This window comes from Spea bombifrons, chromosome 5 (genome assembly GCF_027358695.1).
Source record: "Spea bombifrons isolate aSpeBom1 chromosome 5, aSpeBom1.2.pri, whole genome shotgun sequence".
Classification (NCBI taxonomy): domain Eukaryota; kingdom Metazoa; phylum Chordata; class Amphibia; order Anura; family Pelobatidae; genus Spea; species Spea bombifrons.
The window spans coordinates 92871506-92887193 of NC_071091.1; the positions used below are offsets into that span (position 1 = coordinate 92871506).

General features: G+C 38.3%; 1 protein-coding gene across 2 annotated transcripts in view; it reads right to left on the reverse strand.

Annotated features, from left to right (window-relative positions):
* Positions 1–15688, reverse strand: part of MMP16 (matrix metallopeptidase 16) — a 79942-nt gene that overhangs the window by 21908 nt on the left and 42346 nt on the right. The window contains exons 2-6 of one of the 2 annotated variants that reach the window (XM_053467211.1): positions 14939–15087; positions 12178–12192; positions 11073–11195; positions 6883–7187; positions 845–1006 (exon numbers count right to left, since the gene is read on the reverse strand). In XM_053467211.1, the coding sequence (XP_053323186.1) occupies positions 845–1006; positions 6883–7187; positions 11073–11195; positions 12178–12192; positions 14939–15087 (754 nt within the window). The remainder of the gene's footprint in view (positions 1–844; positions 1007–6882; positions 7188–11072; positions 11196–12177; positions 12193–14938; positions 15088–15688) is intronic. The other variant, XM_053467212.1, reaches the window with a different exon arrangement.

Below are 15688 nucleotides of genomic sequence, written 5' to 3' on the forward strand. Positions count from 1 at the left end.
TATCTACAGGCCTGGAGCAGTTGGCATATTACATACCTGTCAGCAAAATGTTTTTCTTTATTTCCAAAGACTACAAATTACACTTTCACTCACAAGAGGGGGAGGGGGCTGATGGCTTTTAACCCCTGTGGCAAGAATAACACATTATAAAGACTAAAGGAACTAATAAAATTCTAGGAGATGGAAATCATTAAGGCCTTTAAGTGAATTGTTTTAGAATTTGACACAAAACAGAGAGAGGCAGAGCTCTGTGTTTTGCTTTGGTATCTTCAGTATTTTGGGTTTACTTAGGAACACTGCAGATTTAAAGTCTACAGGTATCACAGCCTGTTACTAAGTCTCTGGGTGGGCAGTGGCATCTATTTGTCCATTCTTAAGCACCCACCCATGCCACACATTTGTACGTAATCACACTTTTTGGTTGATTGTGTCCCCCTTACAAATGCATTGGGGTATTTGCCGGTTTCTCCACTTACTAGATGTGTTTAGTGTTTACAACTCCTAATACGTGATATACTTGGTGCCAGTCAGCTTTAGAGCTGCCTCATCAAATGCTCCATAAAGGGGTACATGCTACAAGCATGGCCTGAAAGTACTACCATTGACCTAAATGGGAGAGCTTTCTTGCTATTGACTGGCTGCTTCAAGCCGTCAATCAGTGGCGTAAAACATCAGACCACAAAAGGTGCAGGAAGCTGCCGCTTTGGAGCTGTAACTTCTCCTGAAGCTACTTACAAAGTTCTGTTTAGGGGCTCCCTGGTACGGTTCGGTGTCCATTTAATGTAATCCCTCAATAGCTACTAAAACAAATAATGAAAATAATAAACAATAATATAAAAAGTACCATATATTTTCTGGATTCCCTGTAAATCATCTGTAGGTAGTTTGAAATTGTCAGTTTCCATGTACTGGTAAAATGGAGCCATGATCGCAGTCGGGTCATTGGAATGTTCTAAACCCAGCGCGTGGCCCAGTTCATGCACCGCAACCAAAAATAGATCATTACCTAAAAAAAAAAGAGGGAAACATGTCAGAGAATGTTATGAGCATGAAGCAAAAAAAGTTATCTAAGAAACTGTTAAAAACTTATATTATTTTAAGTTGTGTTAAAAATACATTATTAATAATAAGTGTTGTCTAGCCTGAAGAAAAAACATTCTTTCTAAATTTCTTTCAGGACCTTTAAAAAAACCCTTATTCTAGCATTTTTAAAGTACTGGTTTTCAAAAAGCATCATGGTGCATTAACTGTACACATTTTATGGATCTCTCTAAAAGTAAGCAGGCTGTTCTTTCATTAACACAAACAATTCTTTCAATCCAAGTTCATAGGATTGCATTTTAAAATCCATGCTGTAACACTGAGTCTCCAAGATCAATATGAGAAGGGGTCTTCCAGGGGTAAAAAGGCTATGTAAAAAGTAATAGAATCATATTGCATACCAGGTTACGCAAAAAAAAACACTGCGTTACATGATTATTATTAATATAATTAAACTTCATTGACTAGGAGTTAATATGTTGCTCAGTGCTGTACAATTTAAATATAAGATGATTAACAAGAACATAACAAAAATAAACACATACAGATACATCAGAAACGTAGGTCTCTACAACCAAGTGAGCTTACAATCTAGTCTCATTTCTATCTTCATTCTAAAATGAGCTAAGGATCACTGTTCATTACACTAGAATATCTCCCACACGTCGGAGTAAAGGAGGCACAGTCCCTCTTTCCTCCCGTTTATTGTAGTTTTTGGGTTTGAGTGCATCGGGGCTTTACAATAATGTCTATAAAATATCAAAAACCACATCCATACATTCAATTGAGCAAGTAAAATGAATTAATCTATAAAAATAATTATAAAATTCCTGCCCAAATAGTTATCAATAGATGATACTCTAGTATGCTAGAGTGCTCCTCTCTATCATGTTACAATTTCCCTTTTTTAAGTTAATGAGAACACTGTATCGAACACATAATTCGTGTTATTGTTTAAATATTTACACTCCATATTAAAATCCAAGGTGTTTAACAGATAAATATTCCTAAATAACTTTAACTAGTTAATGTCCACAATATTCAGTTTCCAATGCACCTAATTAGAGTTGTGTCAGTAGGTATGCTCAAGCAACAGCTAACCTGCATTACAAGTGGGCAGAACAGTATGAAATATTTGTGTTAAATACATTTCTAGCTTTTCTCCTTGATCCAAAATGAAGTTTCATATATTGGAATATAAAAAAAAAATGAAATTAGCAGTTGGAATACAGAGACAGGCACTTATGCCCAGGTGAATGACAGGCACTACTTGTAATCAAAAGACTGTCCTTAAAACCTCCAGGTAATTACCAGTTTTCAGATGATTGGCAATCAAGTAATTAAACTGTACTCGCTGTGTTTCATCAACATAAAATGTGTTAGTTGTTGAGAAGAGAACGGTTGTGAGTATTCTTTCCACTGGGAGCTAAAGTTGTCAGCATATAGTGAGAGCCAAGCAATTAAAAGGCATCAAACTGTAACAAGGCATGAAGCTGTGACATTAAGAATTGTCAGTCTACTTCATTGTGACTTCCCAGTGATAATAGTTTATTCTTTTTTGGTGGTTTAATCCCTCCAGTACTTTGTATGCAGAAAACCGGAGCAACCGTATACAATTATAAAACATATATCACATGTTCACACTGTGAATAGTAATACATGTATTCAAAAACATCAGTCTACGGAAAAAAACAGGTTTTGTGCGGTTTTAAAAATGTAAAAATAGATGGCATTTTCTAAAATTGAATGACCTTATCTTGTCTGACAGATACAATTATTTTGAATACTAGGGAGTGAGTGAACTACTCTAATTTGCCTCTCAGAGAAGAAGACAAAGCGTACTTTTGGCAGTCAGAAGCATGGTTAAACTAAGCATGAAATATCATTTAAAGCGGTTTCTATTGAGTGAGGACTCATATCGGTCTGGAGGCCTCTTTTTCAAGATGGTTTGAAAGGACTTTCTTACTTATCTGGGTCTCATAGCTTATGTCTCAGCAACTAACAGCATGGGGGGTCCAATGTAAATTCTTCTCCTTCTATATCAGTAGGTCTTAGCGCTGTCCATGTTATTGATAACAATGTATACTGTTAATTGTAATGTTATTATTGGTCAGGGTCCGTCCAGCCCTATTATAATGTTAAATGCATACTGGAGCACATTTTGCGTGGACATCGATGGATGTAACTACATGCAAACAGGTGCAGACATCCTTTAGTTATTGGGCCTAGAAAATGAGGCTTCTGTCTTAGTACACGTCTTCCCTGGCTGCTTTTACTAAAAGCAAGAAGCATGTGAATCACTCAATATTATCAATAGAATCGAGTAACAGGCCTGACCATAATGGTAGAATATTCAGAAGTTCCTAAAAAATATATCATATATTAAAAAAATATCAGTGAAAAAACTTGAAATGATCTAAATAGCACCAGCCTGTGTAATGTAATGTAATAAATCTTGTATAGATATTATATTAAACATTTATACATCAAAAAGACAATAAGCTAAGAGCCTAACACTAGCTAGATTGCAAGAGAGAGCGTTCTTTGTACTTTATTAAGTCATTCTACTGTTTGGTGATTTATTGAGCAGGAAAGCTCCAATCAAGCATATGCCATTTTATTTCAACAGACTGCGTGGCAGATGCTCCAAACAAATTGAAAACAATATTAAATGCAGCTGGCTTTTTATTATTTTTTACTTTGCAGAAAATTAAAATGATTCTGGTATGATGTTCTCGATCAATAACTATATCCCACAGAGCATCATAACAGTTGTGCGTTAATGAGTGTGTTTAACCGCCAGTCTACAAGATATGTAATATACACAATACGTAATGACTCAAATCCAAAAATTCTTGTATTTTTATATTAATTGGACAATTCACCAATTCCGTCCATTCAGAAAACGTCAAGACCATTGTTTGTTATTGTGCACCATGACAATTGGATGATGTAATTAAGTATTGGTTCAGGCATGGACAGACGTTATGACATTAAATACAAAGGTGGTTGCGGCCAGCCAGGCACATCAGACACAAACGGTCAGGTAACGACCAATGACGTGTCTGGCACGTCATTTCATTAAACAAGCTTATAAAGTGATTTACGATCACTTTCTTCACTTAAACGGTTTTGCTGGCATTGAGCAACACCGAGATCGGCATCAGGGGCTATGTCCGGCCCCTCCCCGGGGCGTCAACATCCGCCATACACTGTATGGTGTTGAACAGCCGTTTTAACCCCTTCGCGACCTTTGCCGGTTCAGGACCGTCATGACAAGAAGGTCACTAAATGACCTTTGACGGTCCTGAACCGTCAAAAAGTTAAATAAGCTTAGAAAGTGATCAAGGATCACTTTCTTCGCTTAAACGGCCTTGCTGCAATGCCTCGATGTCGAGGCATTCAGCAAGGCCGAGATCGGCATCGGGGGCCATGTCTGGCCCCTCCCCGGGGCGTCAACAGCCGCCATACAGTGTATGGCGGCGGACGCCCGTTTTAAAAGCGTTTAGGAGGCGATCAACGATCGCCTCCTAAACTTAAATGGTGTCGCTGGAATGCCTCGATCAGGAGGCATCCAGCGACACCAAACACTTACCTTTAGGTGGGCTGTGACCGCTCCGGAGAGCGGTCACAGCCGCAGCTGCCGGTGATCTTCGCCATCAAGTAAGATGGCGGCGGCCCGGGAAATAAAACAAGAGAGACGAAAAAGTTCGCTAGAGGGTCTCCAGACCCTCTAGAGAACTGGCTCCACTTGCTGGTTGAATACAGGTACTGCATTCAACCATGCAAGTCAATGGAGCCCAGCTTTCTAATCACTATGTGATTAGTAAAATATTAAAAAAAAAAAAAAAAAATGGAAAAAAAAAAAAAAAAAATGTGCTAACATTTAAAAATAATTATGCAGTGATGTCACTAGATGAACCATCCAGTACCAGCAAAATGTGTAAAAAAAAATATAAAAAAAGTATTAAAAAAATAAAAAAAAATAAAAAAATAAAGTTTATTATTTTGAGCAAGTGCTAAAATTTCTCAAAAATCTCAAAGAGTTAAAATAAAAACACTTCAAATACCCAAGGGGTGTCTAATATATAAAAAAAATGGCTGATGGGGTAAATTGGAGTGGCCTAGCTCACAGATAGGGCATAGGTACAGACTGACCAAAATGGAGAAAAAAAGCGCACTTCCCAAATGTGGCATTTTAAATCTGAAACAACCCGACAAACCCATGCATGTCGGGTATCACTGCACTCAGGAGATGTTCCTGAACACATATTGGGGGGTTGTTTGACAGTGACATATACCAGAACCTGTATATCTATAACTAAAGTACAATTTGTGTGAAAAAAATTACTATTACAAAGTTTGACAAAGTGTAGTTCTATAATTGGTGCATGGAAAGGGTTAAAATAACAGCATTCGGAATACCCTGGGGTGTCTAGTTTTCCAAAATATATGGTTTGAATGGGTTAAATTTAGTTAACCGGCTTCAAAGATATTCCAAAGAGGAGATGGAGGCAGAATGACCAAATGACCACCTGAATTACGCATGCCCCAAAAGTAGCCTTTTACCAGCCAAACAATCTGACAAACCCATGCATGTGGGGTATCGCTGTACTCAGGAGATGTTCCTGAACACACATTGGGGTGTTGTTTGATAGTGACATATACCAGAACCTGTATATCTATAACTAAAGTACAATTTGTGTGGAAAAAAAAATAAAAAAAATTACTATTACAAAGTTTGACAAAGTGTAGTTGTATAATTGGTGCATGGAAAGGGTTAAAATTACAGCATTTGGAATACCCTGGGGTGTCTAGTTTTCAAAAATATATGGTTTGAATGGGTTAAATTGAGTTAACCAGCTTCAAAGATGTTCCAAAGAGGAGATGGAGGCAGACTGACCAGATTTGTTAAAAAAGATTTGGAAATCATAAAACGCTGCTTGTACTTATTGCCCTATAACGTACAAAAAACAGCAAAAAAACATAAAAACATTGGGTATCTCTAAACTCAGGACAAGTAGTAGAATCTATTTAGCTAGTTTTTTTACTTGCTTTTTTAAGTGAGTAAAATATTTTTCAAATAAAAGTCATAAAATGTCTTTTTTTTCAATTTTTCACCATGTTTTTTTTATTTTTTTTATAGTAAATAAGATGATACGATCAAAATAATGGTATCTGAAGAAAGCCCATCTTGTCCTGAAAAAAACAATATATAACTTATGTGGGTACACTAAATGGGTGAGGAGAAAATTACACCTGAACACAAGCACCACGAAAGTGTCAAAACAGCCTCGGTCCCACAGGGTAGAAAACGAAAAATGAGCCCGGTCCTTAAGGGGTTAAAGGAGTTTAGGAGGCGATCAATGATCACCTCCTAAACTTCAATGCTGTCGCTGAAATGCCTCGATAGCGAGGCATTCAGCGACACCGAACACTCACCCCAGGACGCGTCTTTTAAAAAATAACAAAGTTGGGAAAGTTTGCTAGAAGGGTCTCCAGACCCTCTTGAGAACTCTGGTAACCATTAAGGTTGCTGTTCGCCCTGTTTTCTTGAACTTACCACTTTTATAACTAGATGTAGCATTCAAAACATCATCCACAAAAAGCATGGTATACAAAGATGAACAGTACCTTTTCTGCTGTCTAGACTGTTTTTATCTGATAATAATATAAAAATAATATTCACAAGCATCATTAATTTAACCATTATGGTACTTATCTGCTGAATATCTCCAGCACTTTGTGTGATCATTAGTGAAATCGCTATTGTTAATGCAGTTGAAGATAAGACATTGAGTCGATTTGACTATGCATGAAAATAATAGGAATTGTTCTTACCATCATGGTTAGGGTTTCCTAAGGTCCAAGGCTCATCTGAATCAAAATGTGTGTCTCCCCCTATTCCAGGTCCTGGAAAATAAGCGTGTGCTAAAAATCCCCCCTCTCCATCAAACGGAGAACTGTCACCATGAAATCCAGATGCAAATATAATTGTAATGTCTACTTCTCTTTTTCCATTTTCCAATTCATGGTAAGGAACTTCTTCGAATGTCAGTGGAGTTACATTCTGCCAAACATCAAAGGCACGGCGAATGGCTTTACGGGTTTCAGTGTCTCCTACTTTTGGAGTGACGTTCTTTATACTAGAATAAAAATAAAAGTGTCAGGAAGAGTTACTTAATAAAAATAGTAAGCTGGAAAGGCGAAGAACTTTGTTAATTTATCATGAGGAAAATCAGTGTTTGTGATGCAAGCGAATAAAGTAAACTTTAGATAAACGGTTATCATTGTTTCCAAGAAGCAATCACTAGACGCTAAATGTCTTTCTACAAAATTGAATCTTGTTATGTGGCACGATCAATTTCATCAGACTACAGGAATCAACGAATGATCTGTTTGACATAGTTGGTCTGCTGGGCAAATAGATTTCTGGAGATTTTGTGTGTGGCATGCTATTAATCAAGCAAACACATGAGACGATGAGCCTACAAATAAGTAGGAGCACAGATGGACAGGCTGACTAAGAGAGGTCCTTTTTTATTTGGGTATTCTTCAACCGAATCTGGGCAGATATAAAATAGTTAACATATCCGTCTATATGACATTTTAATATTTATAACTGGTCATCAGTTATTAAGGGGACACATAAACATGTAATGAATATGACAGCTCAATGCATGTAGGAGTTTACCCGACCCCAGCCCCTTGGCTTGCAGTAGGTGCCAGATTCTCCTTTTTACAGTGAACAACATCCATGTATATTCCATGTCAGTCAGCTCCAACGCTGGCTCACATGAGAACTCCTGGGTGTCTAAAACCCTGTACCACTTTCCTGCCATTGGTGTTTTTTTCTGCAAAGCACAACTTTATGTAGCCTACATTTCACCGCTTTTTCTGGACCACTAACCCACATGTCCACACTTTGTTTACATGACCCACCTTGGGCACAAATGCATCAACAAGCATGACTTTTAATGTTCCACCAATGTTGAATGCATTTGTAAGTACTTTAAAAGGCATTATTTTACCTAGAAGAAGAACAAAAAAAAACTCATCTTGGTAAAACAATGTAGCTCTGGAGCCCCATGATTTTTAAGGTTACATGTCTGCAATGTGGGTGAAGGATGTGGAGAAGAGGTTTCACAGGTAGTCCAGGAGTCCTCCTTCCTCAACAAATCACTCTCCTAAGAGTTGACTCGCTTAACAAGTGCCGCACCCTGAAGCCCTTCGTATCAAGCCACAAATCATCAAACTCTACGGACTGCATAATCTGTGTTGAAGGCCATGCTTTAATGTCTCATTCTGCATACTGCATAGCTGTGATGAAGATGTCCTCGTGCTGCTGGAAATTTGCAGCGACATTTGCATGTTAACTTTTCACAGCGAAATGAAAGATTAAAAGGCGCTGTTATGCACAGCTTTGCGATGTTCAAACACCATCCTCCGAGCGTGTCTGCCGAAATACATTCAAATCCAAACTCACATGCAAACAAACCATCCTAATCAGTTAATTAGTGAATAATGCATAATTTGTCAGGGTCTTGTAAAAATAAAAAAAGCTAACAATTCGGCATGATTTGTTACACCTGAACCTTTTCATTCCAGCTGGCATCAATCAAAGCTAAGCTGAAAAAAAGCATCTCCCCATTTTGTCTCGCAGTATGGTTTATTGAAATAAATGAATCGCTTCTAGTCAAATATAGATCCCATCTTCTGCTTTTCCTTACTTCGAGACACTTCGCATCGGCGTATTTTATTAATCCGTTTGCGGTTTAAAGCATTCTAGGCTTGCTTTATTGATTTGTCACTTTATCGAACTTTACAAGAGACGTTCTTGTAGTAGGTGACCACGTTATATTGTGGCACATCTCTGCCAGCCAGTTCTTTTGGTGCCCCGCTAGGCGTATCAGCGAACTCTCAAGGTTTAACCAGAAGTCTCTGGTCAAACCTCAAGAGTTCCCTGATACGCCTACCGGCCCAAGGGCAAGCACTGCTTCCCCGGGTTTCCAGATCACTGCTTACTTTCTACGGGCAGGAGGAGAGTTGTTCAAGCCAAGCTCAATCCCCACCTGCTTTCCCTCCTAGCCAAGACTGTCTATCCATTCCTGTCCTTACATAGTTAGCCATACCCCATGCAGGGCTAATCCAGCCTATACAGCTGGTTTATTTCTCCTCCTTGCAAAGTCTCTCCTCCAGAAGAAGGGCTCCAGGTAGCCTACCCAAGGAAGTTCCAAGTTATGTTGGTAGGCCCGTTGGCCCTGACCACCTATGGTCCAATCACACTTTTTAAAATACATTTCTTAACAAGTAAATGTGGGGTGTAATTTGGTTTATAAGGTTAGATAAGTAAGTACAAGGCAAGACAATAAAGAAGGAGATATTCAAAACGGACTTATTTTTTAATTTAACTCGCCGTTTAGTGAATAAACCTTACTGCGTTGATTATTATCCTTGTCACTGGGCTGGAAAATTATGAATAAATACAGTGTCAGTTTTATAATTTTCCTGTCTGAACAAAGCAATTGTGTTTCATCATGCAGAATAATAAAGTCTGTTTCTCTTAACTGTTTCTCAAGGCCGCAGAACATTTAAGTCGCAGGTGAAAATGCTAAAGTTAATGCTAATTCTAGTGGAAAATGTAATTACTGTACCCAGCCTAGATGCATGTTTCTGTTTCACTGGTAGACACCATACTGGCTATACGTGGAATCGCGTCCTGGGAAGAAACTTAAAGAAATCTGGATGAGGGAGCTCTGAGCCAATTATTCAGGATGACTAAAACCTTTACCTAGTTCGTTCTATAAGGGACTGCCCAAACAAAAGCTACAATAATAAATTAGACTGCCAACAGCATTTGTAAAGAACAATGTTTTATCTATTCCTTCATACTATATTGGCTGTTTATGGGCAAGGGGCATAAATATGTCAGTAGGGCCACGTCCCCCGCTATGCCCCAGCGTAAAGGAACAATGTGTGTTATACATGAGTTGTTTAATTAACGTGATTATGCTGCACACTGTGTCATATACATACATTATAAATTTTATATATATATATATATATATATATATATATATATATATATATATATAGTCAAAGTCAAGCATTCCTTACAACTGTAGGACAATAAATATAATATAAAAGTTCCTAGCCAGGGACAGAGAGAATCTGTGAGAATGCATACGGTAATCACACTCGGAAACCTGCATTTGGCACGGTTTAAAAGACTAATATAAATGTGAATAAAGATACGCATATTTCTAATACAAATATTATGTAGGATCTTAGATCACACACAGATCATTGAAATGATTTCTCTGTAAGGTTTTGCATTCCTTTATATTAAATTCCCCTTCCTACCTTTACTTATATGCATTAATATGTAAAAGACCGTTTTATATTCCCAGTAAGCAGGGGACGGTGTTCCCACGCGGGGATATTGGCAGCAGGGCTAACCCCTGGACTGCTCTAATTTAAAGATAATGGGCCTTTGCCAAGCTCTATCGCGGGGAGTTGGAACGATTTACTCATGGGCTGAATTTTTTTTGTGTTCCTGTTATGTGTTTTCATGCAATCCCTTTCTGTTAATGTATTTTGATTGAATAGTACCCCACGGCATGTTGTCTTTCACATGAGCTACGGGCTGCTTTGTTACTGGGCCAGCTTTCTGGACTTGCCCTTGGGCTGAATGTTCTCAATGCTCCCCTGCCAATGAGGGACCAACATATAGCATATTTATGAAACTGAGTAATGTATTTTATTCTTTAAAGCTCATTTAAAGAATTTATTTTGTGAAAACATTTTCTTCTGCTTTTTAAAGATATAATTGCATCTTATTTTAGTTCTGTAGAACACCATGGGAGACATATACCCAGCAAACACATATACACTGGGTGATAAAGGTGGAGAAGTTTCCCAATGGAATGATTCTGCTTGCTGCACTTAACACGAGAATTACTCTTTACAAAGAAGACTAATTTGTAATTAAAAAGCAAAAGGAACATTATTAAAGCTTTCTCTTTGTCTACCTGTAAGTGATATGTTTGTGATGCCATTTCTGCCCTGTTAAGGCATATCGCTTCCGTCGAACATTAAATCTTGAACTACCTCTTGCTTGATCGGGTACTCCACATCGCGGCTTCTTCATCCAACTAATTAAAAAAAAAAAAAAGAATTAGCTCGTTTCCAAAGCAACAACATAGTTTAATAAAGAAAAAAAGAGGTAAAAATACACAGACAAAGAAAATGGACATGCATTAAGAAAAAAGTAACACCCTCAACCTCCTGATATCCTCAACTTGTATCTTGAAAGAAGCCATCCATCCTCACTCCTTTGAGATCTACACACCGCTAAACTTCTCCACATCACCAATCATCCCATAATTAAATGTCATCCAAGCAGTCCCTCATCTTCCCCCTCAACTTCATAAAATATTGTAAGCTCACAAGAGTATAGCCCTCTTTTACTTCTGTACCAGTATGTCTTAACATGCAATATGTATGTCACATGTGAAAGCCTTGTTAGAGGATTTATAAAGGGAATCACATGAAAACCAATACCATCTAGTTCAGTGGTGTGAAACTTTTCTTTATATGTGACGAGCATAGGATTATTACCCACCAAGAGACCCCAAAATCAACATGCCATATCCAGAATATTTCCAGGTATGTTTCCTGATATAGCAACACACAGGGCCGGCCCAAGACTTAATGCCGCCTGGGGCGAAGTTTAAAATGCCCCCCCCCCCGCCGACGCCGGGGGGCGGCATTTTAAACTTCGCCGACGCCATTATCTACCCTAACCACCCCCCCCGGTACTTACCTTTAAACAGTCCTGCGGCGAGTCTCCTTGCTCTGCCACGGTGCCGGCTTGTAATGCTGAGCGCCGTAAATTGACATCACTTCCGGCGCTCAGCATTACAAGCCGGCACCGTGACAGAGCACAGAGACTCGCCGCAGAGGAGAGAGAGAGAGAGGGGCGCCGAGCGGGTAAGCGAAAACCACTCGGCGCCCCTCTCTCTCCTCCGCTTAAAAAAAAACGCGCTTGGGGCGGCAAAGTGCCGCCCCTTCAAAAGTTGTAGGGCCAGCCCTGGCAACACAACATGATACTCAATAAAGATATATTTTTCTCACCTCATTGTGTTTTCACTACACCAAACAAATGAAGCATAGGGATAAAACAAAACATGATACTATTATAGTTCAAAACCGCAATATATTTATGCATGAAAAACATTTTAAGATGTAAACGGTGGATTTGCCGTCAGAGACTGTCCATACTTTCCCTCACCAAACAAAACAATACATTTACAGTGACAAGATTTACTGGGTTATGAACTGTTTTACCTCTGCGAAGATGTGCTTTGTAAAATTATTCAAAGAATACATTTAAACAGAAACAGATCTAGATGGATCCAGACTTCAGGGTTTTGGAAGGATCCAGATGCAATTAAGTGTATTATGAACAATTAAGTTAAAAAGTTAGGACCACTTCCATGCACGGCCAGTATAGCTTCAGGCAGGATAGGCTGCTGAAATACATGGCAGTTGGAGATGTAGAACAGTTCAAAAAGACTTAGACCCATGCTAACAGTACGAAGTCACCATCAGCTTCAAGTATTAGCAAAGGTAAATGTAGGGCGTATATACATGTGTGAGAGGGGTGTATGTATGTGTAAGATATTGTACATAAACTTGCATATGTAATTGCTGAAGGACATTTCAGTACACCGTGCTGCATAGTGATCTTTTTAATTTCCACTGAATTCAATTTTAGATTTTAATGCTTAGTTCTTTCACTACCCTCATGTGATGACATCACATTATGGAACAGAACATGAGCATCTGGTGTCCACATGGATATTCCCGGTAAGTTACATATCTTCCTGGTGTCTCCTTTAAGAAAGGTTTTACTGCAGAAACGTTGGGTGAAAGTTTCCATTATCCTAAGCATATGGTAATTTGTTTTTTTCAGTGAACATTTTAATTTTGGATTTAAAAAACTGTTTTATTGCTTCTATATTTCTATGAAATTCTTCAGTGGATACCAAGATCCAGGAAGGTAATGTTCCATAGCTGCCTAAGACCTGCACTCCTTGGCTTTCTCTACGTACTATCACATGTACTTAGTATAAATGAATTTTCGATTAAATGCCAGTTTTTGCCAATACTTTTAAGAACATTTTTGTTTAATAAAAGCTCATCTTGTTAGATGCAAACCCACACAAGCTTGCTTGTTTGGGAACAAAATGTGTATCCGACAAATTATTATTTTTTCTAGCCAGTGATAAATCTGACCATTTATTCAACACTAAATCATCTTTTCCTTAGATAGAAATAAAAGATTTTCCACCTTACAAAAACTGTTTTCATAAAAGCATTTTTTACTGACAAGCTTTGACAAATTAGCCTGGAACAATCTAATGTATTTGTCTACACTGACATAGCAGTAGTTTTGGTAAAGCAGATGGGAACTATTCATCAACTCACTGACCAGCGTGAGGGGAAAAAGTGTTCTTTTTTGTGTTCTATATAAAAAAAAATGCTTACTTACAAGCACCCAAGAGAAATGTTCTTATGTCTGCTAATGAATACAAACACTCAATCACTGGCATAAGTTTTCGTTATGAAAAATAAACAAGCTACATCAGAACTTTAGAAATGCGTAGGGATTAGCTGAATAGCATGGGAATTCTCACGCTGGACAGAGATAAAAGCAAAGTGAACTATAACTGGGACTTTGCAGGATTTCTTGCCCTGGGATGACCAAGAATTTGCACGTTGAAGGGTCTGCAGGGTGAGGGGCTGCCAGTTCGTGCTGAGCACAGTGGGGGTTAGACCAGATATTGTTGTGAGGGGGAGTTCTGCTGGATAGTGTTCCCTGGGTGTGGTGGGCAGTTGAAGGTCCTGCCAGATAGTTGTGTATGGGAGGGGAGGGTGGTGAGAGGTTGCAGGATAATGTGGTGTGCAAAGAAGTGAGAGACTACTGGATAGCAATGTGTGTGGGAAGGAAGCAAAGGGTTTCTGAAAAGTACTGTTGGGGTGGGGGCTGTTGGATACTCTTGCTAAGAGACAGAGAAAGGGAAGAGGAAAAGAGAAAGAGAAGAAAGAAGGGAGAGTAGAATACAGGAAAGAGGAGGAGAAGCAGAAGAAGAGATGCCTGTTTTCATACAATTTTCTCACATTACTGAGTTACAAATAATCATAAAGTGACTGTAGGTGACATTAGCTTTATTTTAAGTGTTTTAAAATTATATATCATACATAATGAACTTTCAATGCACTGTCTGTAATTCAGTAATATTATAGATTTGGTAAGTGGGTTGAATACCATTGCAAGCCACTGCCATTATTCCATTTCTACCTTTGGCAGCTATATTTGCTTTAGCAGGTCGCGACTGGAAGTTTCCAACCTACTTTTGTGCTTATTAGTTCTCATGTGGTAGTTACTAAGAAGCAGGGTTTTCAACTTTCTCCCAACTCTACTTTCCAATATTGCATTATTACCAGCCAAAAAAAACTACAGTAGAATTTCCTGACCATTAAACATTCTAGATACAGGAATTCTAGAACCAGGAAAATATTGGAGATTTAAGATATCATGGCGCCACTGGAGTGACTACAAATGACTACCAAAGCTTTACATTGTCATTGATAATGGCATACTTCTCTACTTATAATATCCTCTTACCTAGGACTCATGTTACCCAATTATACCATTGTCACGTTTAAATAAACAATTTATATAATGAGTGTATGCATTTTTTATTTCAATTAATTACAATCAGGTTTCTAGAAGTTTGTGGTATCTTGAGCTGCATTTTTATAAACACAAGTACATTCAAATTTGACATCGTGACACTAAGTAGCTAATTTATTAATTTAAACTACTTACTCAATCGTGTATTTGTCAGCTGTCCTTGTGATATTGATTCCATAAAATTGCTGCATAGCAGCTATAGCGGATTGCATGGTTTCTGCAGAACGCAATACCGACATTCTGGGGTCAGTTGGTGGAAGGTAGCCGTATTTTTGCAACCACACCTGAAGAGGTAAAGAAACAGATTTAGACATGTGTAATTCATCTCATATAACAAACACATGTATGTACATATTTGTTTATGTTATAAAATCTACATATCAGACGCAAATCCACCGACAGTAAATCTGATAGTTTCAGGTCGAGAAACACTAGGATAAGAGACATATAGACCACGTGTGTTATTCTATTTCATATGAAAGTTTGAGATCACTATACCTGGGAACACTTTGGCCTTAACCTGGCATCACCAGGTCTCCGGGTTATTTTAGGATAAGGAGTGTTGTTTGGGAATAATTACTCTCTGCCCATTCCCTCCTACTAAAGGCTAATTGGGGGGCTAGGCATGCCCCTTCACAAAGTATTTGTTACCTAGGCATGTATGAAGACAGAATGCCCAGGTAACACAAAGGACCATCCCAGCTCCACTCACTAAATGCTTGATTCCAGTTCACATAGAGCTTGTTTTCCTATCCTTATCCTTGTAATATATTGATATTTGTCGCTTAAAAAATTACAGTGCTATGTTGGTCACTTAAAGGAACAATCATCAAGGTTTTTTTGGCTAAGTTCCTAGACTGTTTATTGATCGTTCCTAGATTATTA